This window comes from Schistocerca cancellata, chromosome 12 (genome assembly GCF_023864275.1).
Source record: "Schistocerca cancellata isolate TAMUIC-IGC-003103 chromosome 12, iqSchCanc2.1, whole genome shotgun sequence".
In the NCBI taxonomy this organism is placed as follows: Eukaryota; Metazoa; Arthropoda; class Insecta; order Orthoptera; family Acrididae; genus Schistocerca; species Schistocerca cancellata.
The window spans coordinates 128,189,946-128,202,401 of NC_064637.1; the positions used below are offsets into that span (position 1 = coordinate 128,189,946).

Here is a 12,456-nt window from a genome sequence, read left to right on the forward strand (position 1 = left end):
TGATCAGACAGGATGCTTACGTATGTGTCACCTGTTAACAGTCACATCTAGACATATCAGGGGTTACACATCACTCCAGTTGCACACGCCCCACACCATTACAGAGCCTTCACCAGCTTGAAATGTCTCCTGCTTACATGCAGGGTCCATGGATTCATGAGGTTGTCTCCCGTACACATTCATCTGCTTGATACAATTTGCAACGAGACTCGTCTGATCACGCAACATGTTCACAGTCCAATGTCGGTGTTGACGGGCCCAGGCGAGTTGTAAATCTTTGTGTTACACAGCCATCAAGGGTATGCGAGTGGGCCTTCGGCTCCGAGAGCCCATATGAATGACGTTTCGTTGAGTGGTTCGCATGCTGACACTTATTAATGGCGCATTATTGAAATCTGCAGCAATTTGGCGAAGGGTTGCACTTTTATCATGCTGAACGATTCTTTTCACTCGTCGTTGGTCTCGATCTTGCAGGATCTTTCTTCAGCCACAGCGATGTCGGAGATTTGATGTTTTACCAGATTCCTGATGTTCACGGTACACTCGTTAACTGATCGTACGGGAAAATCCCGACTCCAACGCTACCTTGGAGATGCTGTTTCCCATCTCTCGTGCGCCGACTATAACACCACGTTCAAACTGACTTAAATCTTGATAACCTGCCACTGTAGTAGCGGTAACCGATCTAACAACTGCGCCAGACTCTTGTTGTCTTACACAGGCGTTGCTGATCGCACCGCCGTATTCTGCCCGTTTACATATCTCTGTATTTGAATATGCATGCCTATAACCGCTTCTTTGGCGCTTCAGTGTATATACAGGGTCACCTAACGTTACCGCTGGATATATTTCGTAAACCACATTAAATACTGACGAACCGATTCCACAGACCGAACGTGAGGAGAGGGGCTAGTGTAATTGTTTAATACAAACCATACAAAACTGCACGGAAGTATGTTTTTTAACACAAACCTACGTTTTTTTAAATGGAACCACGTTAGTTTTGTTAGCACATCTGAACATTTAAAGAAATACGTAATCAGTGCCGTTTGTTGCATTGTAAAATGTTAATTACATCCGGAGATATTGTAACCTAAAGTTGACGCTTGAGTACCACTCCTCCGCTGTTTGATCGTGTGTATCGGAGAGCACCGAATTACGTAGGGATCCAAAGGGAACGGTGATGGACCTTAGGTACAGAAGAGACTGGAGCAGCACATTACGTCCACATGCTAACACCTTTTTATTGCTCTTTTTCACTTACGTACATGTGCATTACCATGAGGGGTGAGGTACACGTACACACGTGGTTTCCGTTTTCAATTACAGAATGATCTGCCAACGTTGCTCGAAAATGTCCCACTGGAAACACGTCGAGGTATGTGGTATCAGCATGATGGTGCACCTGCACATTCCGCAAAAACATACTTCCGTGCATTTTTGTATGGTTTGTATTAAACAATTACACTAGCCCCTCTCCTCACGTTCGGTCTGTGGAATCGGTTCGTCAGTATTTGATGTGGTTTACGAAATAATGTATCCAGCGGTAACGTTAGGTGACTCACCCTATATATATATATATATATTGGGGTGGGCCAACACCATACTGAATTCCAGCACTACCGATGGAGGGCACCACAAAGTTGTAAGTCATTTTCAGCCAGGTATATATATATATATATATATATATATATATATATATATATATATATATATATATATATATATATATATATGTGTGTGTGTGTATGTGTGTGTGTGTGTGTGTGTGTGTGTGTGAGATCAAATGTATCCGGACACCTGGCTGAAAATGACTTATAAGTTCATGGTGCCCTCCATTGGTAATGCTAGAATTCAGTATGGTGTTGGCACACCCTTAGCCTTGAAGACTTATTCCACTCTCGCAGCCATATGTTCAATCAGGCGCTGGAAGGTTTCTTGGGGAATGGCACACCATTCTTCACGGAGTGCTGCACTGAGAAGAGGTATCGATGTGGGGCGGTGAGGCCTGGCTCGAAGTCGGCGTTCCAAAACATCCCAAAGGTGTTCATAGGATTCAGGTCAGGACTCTGTGCAGGTCAGTCCACTACAGGGATGTTATTGTCGTGTAACAACTCAGCCACAGCCACGCATTATGGACAGGTGCTTGATAGTGTTGACAGATGCCATCACCATCCCCGAATAGCTCTTCAACAGTGGGAAGCAAGAAGGTGCTTAAAATATCAATTTAGGCCTGTGCTGTGACAGTGCCACGCAAAACAACAAGGGGTGCAAGCCCCCTCCATGGAAAATATGACCACACCATAACACCACCTCCTCCAAATTTTACTGTTGGCACATCACACACTGGCAGATGACGTGCACCGGGCATTCGCCATACCCACATCCTGCCATCGGCTCGTCACATTGTGTACCGTGATTCGTCACTCCACACAACGTTTTTACACTGTTCAGTCGTCGAATGTTTACGCTCCTTATACGAAGCGATGCGTCGTTTGGCATTTGCCGGCGTGATGTGTGGTTTATGAGCAGCCGCTTGACCATGAAATCCAAGTTTTCTCACCTCCAGCCTAACTGTCATAGTACTTGCAGTGGATCCCGATGCAGATTGGAATTCCTGTGTGATGGTCTGGATAGATGTCTGCCTATTTTACATTATGACCCTCTTCAACTGTCGGCAGTGTCTGTCAGTCAACAGACGACGTAGGCCCGTACGCTTTTGTGCTGTACGTGTCCCTTCACGTTTCCACTTCGCTATCACATCGGAAACAGTTGACCTAGGCATGTTCAGGAGTGTGGAAATCTCGCGTATAGGCGCGTGACCCAAGTGACACCCAATCACCTGACTACATTCGATGTCCATGAGTTCCGCGGAACGCACCATTCTGCTCTGACGGTGTCTAATGACTACTGAGGTCGCTTATATGGAGAAACTTATATATATATATATATATATATATATATATATATATATGTGTGTGTGTGTGTGTGTGTGTGTGTGTATGCGATCAAATGTATCCGGACACCTGGCTGAAAATGACTTACAACTTCATATATATAGGTGGCAGCACAATGCACCTAATATGAAAAACGTATGTTTTTCGGGGTGTCGGGATACTTTTGATCACAGAGTCTATATACAGTCAGTTTCACAAGAAGGTGTACCCCATAATTTTAAATGTGACGTCGGCAGCAGCGACATCTCTGGTATCGATCTCGAATCTGTAATCAATGCGATTTTGCACAATATACCGATAAACAGTGTGAGAGCTTCTGTAAAGTTTGGAAGGTAGGAGACGAGATACTGGCAGAAGTAAAGCTGTGAGTACCGGGCGTGAGTCGTGCTTCGGTAGCTCAGATGGTAGAGCACTTGCCCGCGAAAGGCAAAGGTCCCGAGTTCGAGTCTCGGTCGGGCACACAGTTTTAATCTGCCAGGAAGTTTCATAACAGTGTGAGAGTTTAATGTTTTGTTTTGTCTGTTGCAGTTTAAAATGAGTACAAAATATCTGAAGCGTCACGAGGCGGTCTTCCTCGTAAATCATCCGAATGGACCAAAGCTTTCATATGAAGCTGCCGCTAAAATTCTTAGACAGGCAAAGTCATTCGTAGCGACGTGTGTCAGACGATGTTTAGAGGTTGGAAACTTGGTTTATTTACCGGTGAGAGGGCTAAGGTGCCGAGCTATACTCGATAATGGGGGCGATTGGATTAACTTTTAGGCAATTGTGCAATTAGTAATAACATGTATTTTCATGTACGCATACATTTATAATAGAATCTTTTATTTCATACAGACAGTGGCGTACACTCTCTTGCGGAACTGACCGTAACATCTTGCAAATGATAGATGCCTGTGAACAACTACATTCCATTTTCCTAGATTTGCGAATGGCATTCAGAACTGTACCAGGTTGTCGAAAACTGAGCAAGGTACGATCATACGGTCTATTTTCACAAATATGTGACTGGCTCGAAGAATATTTGTCTAATAGTAACCAGTACGTTATACTGGAAGCAGATGTTTCGTAGAAGGGAAAGTAACATCGGGTGTGTCTCAAAGTAGTGTAATAAGACCTCTGATGTTTTCAACATACGCAAATGATTTAACAGACAGGATCAATAGCGCTAGCAGTTGTCCAGGGAAGTACCATCGTTGGACGATTCTAAAGAAATGCAAGAAGTCTTGGACAAAATTTCCACTTAGTATTATGAGTGGAAACAGTCTTTAAATGAGGAGAAAATTTAGTAAAACCTGTAACAAAGAGAAACAACCATACAAGGCGGTCAGAAACAGTCTGAAAAGCTTGTAAGGTTATTGCACAGTAAGTTGTGCTGAGAAACAACTGTTAGTAAAAATTACTGGTGACGAAACATGGATGCATCATTACGAGCCGGAGAGTAAACGGCAAAGTGTGGAATGGAAACATCCAACATCAAAATGCACGACAATGCCCGTCCGCATATTGCTGCGCCCGCGTCTCGTGGTCGTGTGGTAGCGTTCTCGCTTCCCACGCCCGAGTTCCCGGGTTCGATTCCCGGCGGGGTCAGGGATTTGCTCTGCCTCGTGATGGCTGGGTGTTGTGTGCTGTCCTTAGGTTAGTTAGGTTTAAGCAGTTCTAAGTTCTAGGGGACTGATGACCGTAGATGTTAAGTCCCATAGTGCTCAGAGCCATTTGAACCATTTTGAGCATATTGCTGCCCACACTGCTGAAACGCTCCAGAAACTCAAATTTGAAGTACTGGATCATCCTCCATATATTCCTGATCTTGCCCCTTCTGAGTATCACTTGTTTGGTCCACTCAAACAGGCATTAAGGGGCCGTCGATTTGCCTCGGAGGAAGCAGTGAAAGAAGCGGTGCATTCCTGGCTCGCAGCTCAACCGAGAACCTTCCTTTATGAGGACATCAGGAAGCTTGTAAAACGATCTACCAAGTGTGTTGAAACGCAAGGAAACTATGTCGAAAAATGATGTTCTTGTAAGTTTCCTATTTGATTACAATAAAATTTTATAATTACTTTGCCGATAATAATTGACTTACCCTCGTATTTTGATAATCCTAAGCGTCGTAAATCGTTGGTGAATCCAGGCAAACCATCGGCATCCACTGCAAGACCAAATCTCTTTGGAAAGAAGACAATGCTGTGTGTTTGATGGATCAGAACGGTGTCATCTGTCATGAACTGCTAAAACCTGGTGAAACCATTAACACTGGTCGCTACCAACAGCAAATGATCCATTTAAGTCGTATATTACGTGAAAAGCGACCGAAATATGGAGAAAGGCAACACAAAGTCATGATAACACCCCATCAAACACAGCAAAACGGATCAGGGGAACGATCGAGACGTTCGGTTGGGAAATCCTACGGCATGCGGCTTATTCTTCAGACTTGGCTCCGTCCGATTATTATCTATTTGCATCACTGGGACACGCTCTCACTGAACAACGCTTCAATTCGTATGAAAATGTACGAAAATGGCTCCCTAGCCGTTTCGCTTCAAAAGATGAACTGTTTTTTTGGTGTGGCATTCATATTCTGCCAGACAGGTGGGAGAAATTATAAATAGCAATGGGGATTATTTTGAATAAAATATTGTTTATAAGTTTTAAACAACAGAGGTGTAATTATTGCAACGGTTTCATACTTCTACACCCGATGAAAGATGGGTGCTGAGGGACCTGATCCCGAATCACAAGAGCGCACGAGCTGGAATCAGCCTCAATCACTTGATGCAGTATGTGCAACAGCTAAATTAGTTCGCTTTTGTATGTCCATTCTTCTCATTGGAGGTTTGGGGGTCTTCAGTCGTCATTTAGATATTATTTATTATATGCCTATTAGTTTCGATGCTTCTGTACACCATCTTCTGGCATTAACTGACTATGAGGGGGTTCAGAATGAGATTTTCACTCCGCAGCGGAGTGTGCGCTGATATGAAACTTCCTGCCAGATTAAAACTGTGTGCCCGACCGAGACTCGAACTCGGGACCTTTGCCTTTCGCGGGCAAGTGCTCTACAATCTGAGCTACCGAAGCACGACTCACGCCCGGTACTCACGGCTTTACTTCTGCCAGTACATCTCCTCCTACCTTCCAAACTTTACAGAAGCTCTCCTGCGAACCTTGCAGAACTAGCACTCCTGAAAGAAAGGATATTGTGGAGACATGGCTTAGCCACAGCCTGGGGGATGTTTCCAGAATGAGATTTTCACTCTGCAGCAGAGTGTGCACTGATATGAAACTTCCTGGCAGATTAAAACTGTGTGCCCGACCGAGACTCGAACTCGGGACCTTTGCCTTTCGCGGGCAAGTGCTCTACCATCTGAGCTACCGAAGCACGACTCACGCCCGGTACTCACAGCTTTACTTCTGCCAGTACCTCGTCTCCTACCTTCCAAACTTTACAGAAGCTCTCCTGCGAACCTTGCAGGACTAGCACTCCTGAAAGAAAGGATATAGTGGAGACATGGCTTAGCCACAACCTGGGGGAGAGCTTCTGTAAAGTTTGGAAGGTAGGAAATTACTGGCAGAAGTAAAGCTGTGAGTACCGGGCGTGAGTCGTGCTTCGGTAGCTCAGATGGTAGAGCACTTGCCCGCGAAAGGCAAAGGTCCCGAGTTCGAGTCTCGGTCGGGCACACAGTTTTAATCTGCCAGGAAGTTTCATATGAGGGGGTTAACTCCAATCGTATACACAATTCATCAGTAGTGAATATCTATGAACTGCTTTTCACAGACTACCCGTGTGCTGGCGTAAGCCGTCGTCAGCACGCTGGTCGACAAAGAGGTTGCGAAAAGATCGATAATAGGCGCTGAAACAAGCGGGCCTTTCAGGAGAACGGCCAGAGGCAGACTCGCAAGCAACGCGCCGCCGATGCCCTCTCGACCACCGGTATTTAGACCGCCGCCGCCGCTGACCGGAGGGCCTAGTCAGTCACTGACAGTCAGCCCAGTTAGACGGTCACTCAGTGAGCCAGAGTCGCAGCTCAGTTACTTGCTCAGTCGCTGTTCTAGTTGTCAGGTCACGTCACTGGCTACAAGACTTTAGTGTTTATAGAGCTGCTTCACTAGCAGTGAGGCTAATGTGGACTATTACAGAAGAGCTTGTACGACAACAACTTGCTTAAAGGTATGTAGCTTCCTGTTCTTACGAATAAAGAACCCTGTTAATAAATGTGTGCAGTTGTGCTGCAGAAAGAGGACACCGGCCACCAAACAACATCCTTTCTCTTGCTTCCCCTGCTACAAAACTCTACAGTGGCAAGACGACACAAAATCCTGTAACAATGATGATGTGTCTCCAACCATCAACTACATAATATTGGCTACTGATAACCGCTGTATACGAATGGAGTTACCACCTCAGCATCAGTGAAGACCTGAAGATGGTATACTGGAGCACTGAAACTGGTAGCCATATAATACACCCCTGGAAATGGAAAAAAGAACACATTGACACCGGTGTGTCAGACCCACCATACTTGCTCCGGACACTGCGAGAGGGCTGTACAAGCAATGATCACACGCACGGCACAGCGGACACACCAGGAACCGCGGTGTTGGCCGTCGAATGGCGCTAGCTGCGCAGCATTTGTGCACCGCCGCCGTCAGTGTCAGCCAGTTTGCCGTGGCATACGGAGCTCCATCGCAGTCTTTAACACTGGTAGCATGCCGCGACAGCGTGGACGTGAACCGTATGTGCAGTTGACGGACTTTGAGCGAGGGCGTATAGTGGGCATGCGGGAGGCCGGGTGGACGTACCGCCGAATTGCTCAACACGTGGGGCGTGAGGTCTCCACAGTACATCGATGTTGTCGCCAGTGGTCGGCGGAAGGTGCACGTGCCCGTCGACCTGGGACCGGACCGCAGCGACGCACGGATGCACGCCAAGACCGTAGGATCCTACGCAGTGCCATAGGGGACGGGACCGCACCGCCACTTCTCAGCAAATTAGGGACAGTGTTGCTCCTGGGGTATCGGCGAGGACCATTCGCAACCGTCTCCATGAAGCTGGGCTACGGTCCCGCACACCGTTAGGCCGTCTTCCGCTCACGCCCCAACATCGTGCAGCCCGCCTCCAGTGGTGTCGCGACAGGCGTGAATGGAGGGACGAATGGAGACGTGTCGTCTTCAGCGATGAGAGTCGCTTCTGCCTTGGTGCCAATGATGGTCGTATGCGTGTTTGGCGCCGTGCAGGTGAACGCCACAATCAGGACTGCATACGACCGAGGCACACAGGGCCAACACCCGGCATCATGGTGTGGGGAGCGATCTCCTACACTGGCCGTACACCACTGGTGATCGTCGAGGGGACACTGAATAGTGCACGGTACATCCAAACCGTCATCGAACCCATCGTTCTACCATTTCTAGACCGGCAAGGGAACTTGCTGTTCCAACAGGACAATGCACGTCCGCATGTATCCCGTGCCACCCAACGTGCTATAGAAGGTGTAAGTCAACTACCCTGGCCAGCAAGATCTCCGGATCTGTCCCCCATTGAGCATGTTTGGGACTGGATGAAGCGTCGTCTCACGCGGTCTGCACGTCCAGCACGAACGCTGGTCCAACTGAGGCGCCAGGTGGAAATGGCATGGCAAGCCGTTCCACAGGACTACATCCAGCATCTCTACGATCGTCTCCATGGGAGAATAGCAGCCTGCATTGCTGCGAAAGGTGGATATACACTGTACTAGTGCCGACATTGTGCATGCTCTGTTGCCTGTGTCTATGTGCCTGTGGTTCTGTCAGTGTGATCATGTGATGTATCTGACCCCAGGAATGTGTCAATAAAGTTTCCCCTTCCTGGGACAATGAATTCACGGTGTTCTTATTTCAATTTCCAGGAGTGTACATAACATTGTAAGGACGACTGTAGATGTTCCATTTTATTATATAGATGAGCTCGTGTTCAGAATCAACACAGGTAATGAGACATGGGTGCACCACTTTTCCCCAGAATCCATGGCTGCCTCATTGCAGTTCACCAGAGGAGAAAAAATTTAATGTGTCACTCTTTGCCAGACATGTTATGGCTACAGCGCTCTGGAGCGCAAAGGGAAGGGACCGTCAATGTGGCACACTACTGCGACATCCTCACCAAACTCCTGCCATGAGCCAGGATCTTGAATGAAGGTTTTGTGCTCTTGGACAAGAACGCAAAACCACACAGGCAATGCTCACACAGAATCAGACCTGTTAATTCGGATGAAACAGACTGAACTACAGAGTGTTTCAAAAATGACCGGTATATTTGAAACGGTAATAAAAACTAAACGAGCAGCGATAGAACTACACCGTTTGTTGCAATATGCTTAGGACAACAGTACATTTTCAGGCAGACAAACTTTCGAAATTACAGTAGTTACAATTGTCAACAACAGATGGCGCTGCGGCCTGGGAAACTCTATAGTACGATATTTTCCACATATCCACCATGCGTAGCAATAATATGGCGTAGTCTCTGAATGAAATTACCCGAAATCTTTGACAACGTGTCTGGCGGAATGGCTTCACATGCAGATGAGATGTACTGCTTCAGCTGTTCAATTGTTTCTGGATTCTGACGGTACACCTGGTCTTTCAAGTGTCCCCACAGAAAGAAGTCACAGGGGTTCATGTCTGGCGAATAGGGAGGCCAATCCACGCCGCCTCCTGTATGTTTCGGATAGCCCAAAGCAATCACACGATCATCGAAATATTCATTCAGGAAATTAAAGACGTCGGCCGTGCGACGTGGCCGGGCACCATCTTGCATAAACCACAAGGTGTTCGCAGTGTCGTCTAAGGCAGTTTGTAGCGCCACAAATTCACGAAGAATGTCCAGATAGCGTGATGCAGTAATCGTTTCGGATCTGAAAAATGGGCCAATGATTCCTTTGGAAGAAATGGCGGCCCAGACCACTACTTTTTGAGGATGCAGGGACGATGGGACTGCAACATGGGGCTTTTCGGTTCCCCATATGCGCCAGTTCTGTTTATTGACGAAGCCGTCCAAGTAAAAATAAGCTTCGTCAGTAAACCAAATGCTGCCCACATGCATATCGCCGTCATCAATCCTGCGCACTATATCGTTAGCGAATGTCTCTCGTGTAGCAATGGTGGCGGCGCTGAGGGGTTGCCGCATTTGAATTTTGTATGGATAGAGGTGTAAACTCTGGCGCATGAGACGATACGTGGACGTTGGCGTCATTTGGACCGCAGCTGCAACACGGCGAACGGAAACCCGAGGCCGCTGTCGGATCACCTGTTGCACTAGCTGCGCGTTGCCCTCTGTGGTTGCCATACGCGGTCGCCCTACCTTTCCGGCACGTTCATCCATCACGTTCCCAGTCCGTTGAAATTTTTCAAACAGATCCTTTATTGTATCGCTTTTCGGTCCTTTGGTTACATTAAACCTCCGTTGAAAACTTCGTCTTGTTGCAACAACACTGTGTTCTAGGCGGTGGAATTCCAACACCAGAAAAATACTCTGTTCTAAGGAATAAACCATGTTGTCCACAGCACACTTGCACGTTGTGAACAGCACACGCTTACAGCAGAAAGACGACGTACAGAATGGCGCACCCACAGACTGCGTTGTCTTCTATATCTTTCACATCACTTGCAGCGCCATCTGTTGTTGAAAATTGTAACTACTGTAATTTCGAAAGTTTGTCCGCCTGAAAATGTACTGTTGTCCCAAGCATATTGCAACAAACGGTGTATTTCTATCGCTGCTCGTTTAGTTTTTATTGCCGTTTCAAATATACCGGTCATTTTTGAAACACCCTGTACCTAATGTACGGCCCCAGTCTTGCCCCATTGGTCTTTCACCTGCCCCCTGCATTGAAAACTGCACTCTTCGAATATCACTCCCAAACCAGTGTTGAGGAGGAGCAGACTGTGCGACAATTCATTACATTGCAGGGCACCTGGATTTACTAGAGTGGTTTCTTTAAATTGATTGCACTCTACAACAAATGTCTGAATGTCAGTTGAGACTATGTTGAAAAGTAGTGCAAGGTGGGTGTTCATGATGCCATGGTGTATTTGTTTTTGGCAATTAAGTTTCCGTATGAAAAACAACGACTTACTTTCAGAATATCCCTCGTAAATGAAGTATGAACTGTTAATCAAGACAGTTATGAAAGCGAAAATTTCCCCTCAGAGTAAGAGATACACCGGAAGCTCACCTTTGGCAGGGAGTAGCCCTGCAGCGAGGTGTCCTCCGTCACCTTGTGCGGGACGCTGATGGGTGCGGGGGTGTTGATCCTCATCACCTCCTTCAGCGTGGCTTCGGTGTACGGCAGGCTGTAACAATCGAGAACGTGCTTTTTCACTTGTGTGTCATTATCAAGTGGGCAACTTTGCTTCTATGTGTGGTGTAATGGCTTTTGACTGACGTGCAAAATCACATACGGAGGACACAGAGATAGGCATCTATGGCACTGAAAGACAGCTGAAAGGACTGAAAACAAATAAGTTGCCAGGTCAGATGGACTCCAGATTTAGGTTTACAAAGAGTACTCTTCAGCATTGGCCCCATACTTAGCTTGCATTTAGCGGTAATTACTCGCCCTGCTAAAATTCCTAAGCGACTGGAAGTAAGTGCAGCTAACTGCTGTTTGTAAGAAGGGTACCTATAAATTCACAGACCAACATCCTTAATGCTGCAGAATTCTTGAACACATTCTAAATTCGTCAATAAATTTTCTTGGGGAACCAAAGCTTACATCGACAAACCAGAATCCCATGAGCCATGGATAAAGGGCAACCGGCAGATTCCATTTTCCTGCATATTTGACATAATACCACTCTGTGGACCGTTAACGAAGCTCTGAGGATAAAGAGTAGGTTCTCAGATACGTGAGTGTCTCAAAGACTTTTCAAGTACAGGTACATGGAGCACTCAAAAAATTTCCGTTTGAGGCATTGCTGCACCCTACATGCAACATAGTGCGACTCCAATGCAGGTATATAAGCATCAACATATAGACAAGAGATTGATGTGGTATTTGTCTTTCTGACGTGTATGAAGTAAGTGCAGAAAGGTGAACTTGGTTGGCTCAAATGGCTCTGAGCAGTATGCGACTTAACTTCTGCGGTCATCAGTCGCCTAGAACTTAGAACTAATTAAACCTAACTAACCTAAGGACATCGCACACATCCATGCCCGAGGCAGGATTCGAACCTGCGACTGGAGCGGTCACCCGGCTCCAGACTGTAGCGCCTAGAACCGCACGGCCACTCCGGCCGGCTCAAAGGTGAACTACAGGGACGTTATTGCCACAAACGTCCAAATAGGACCAACGTTCCATTATTCTTTTCTTGACTACCGAAGGACAAATACCGATAGACATCTATCAGGGGATGATGATGTGTATGAGGCAGCATGTCTGTACAAAACCACTGTTGCGGAATGGTATGCTGGCCCCAATTCGACACAAGACGCTGGTCGATATAGGAGGCCAGCAAA

General features: G+C 46.7%; 1 protein-coding gene across 1 annotated transcript in view; it reads right to left on the reverse strand.

The window, feature by feature from the left end:
- LOC126109641 (probable cytochrome P450 304a1) overlaps positions 1–12,456 on the reverse strand; it is a 131,254-nt gene that overhangs the window by 11,315 nt on the left and 107,483 nt on the right. Inside the window, exon 7 of the mRNA XM_049914687.1 lies at positions 11,174–11,291. Within this exon, the coding sequence (XP_049770644.1) occupies positions 11,174–11,291 (118 nt within the window). The remainder of the gene's footprint in view (positions 1–11,173; positions 11,292–12,456) is intronic.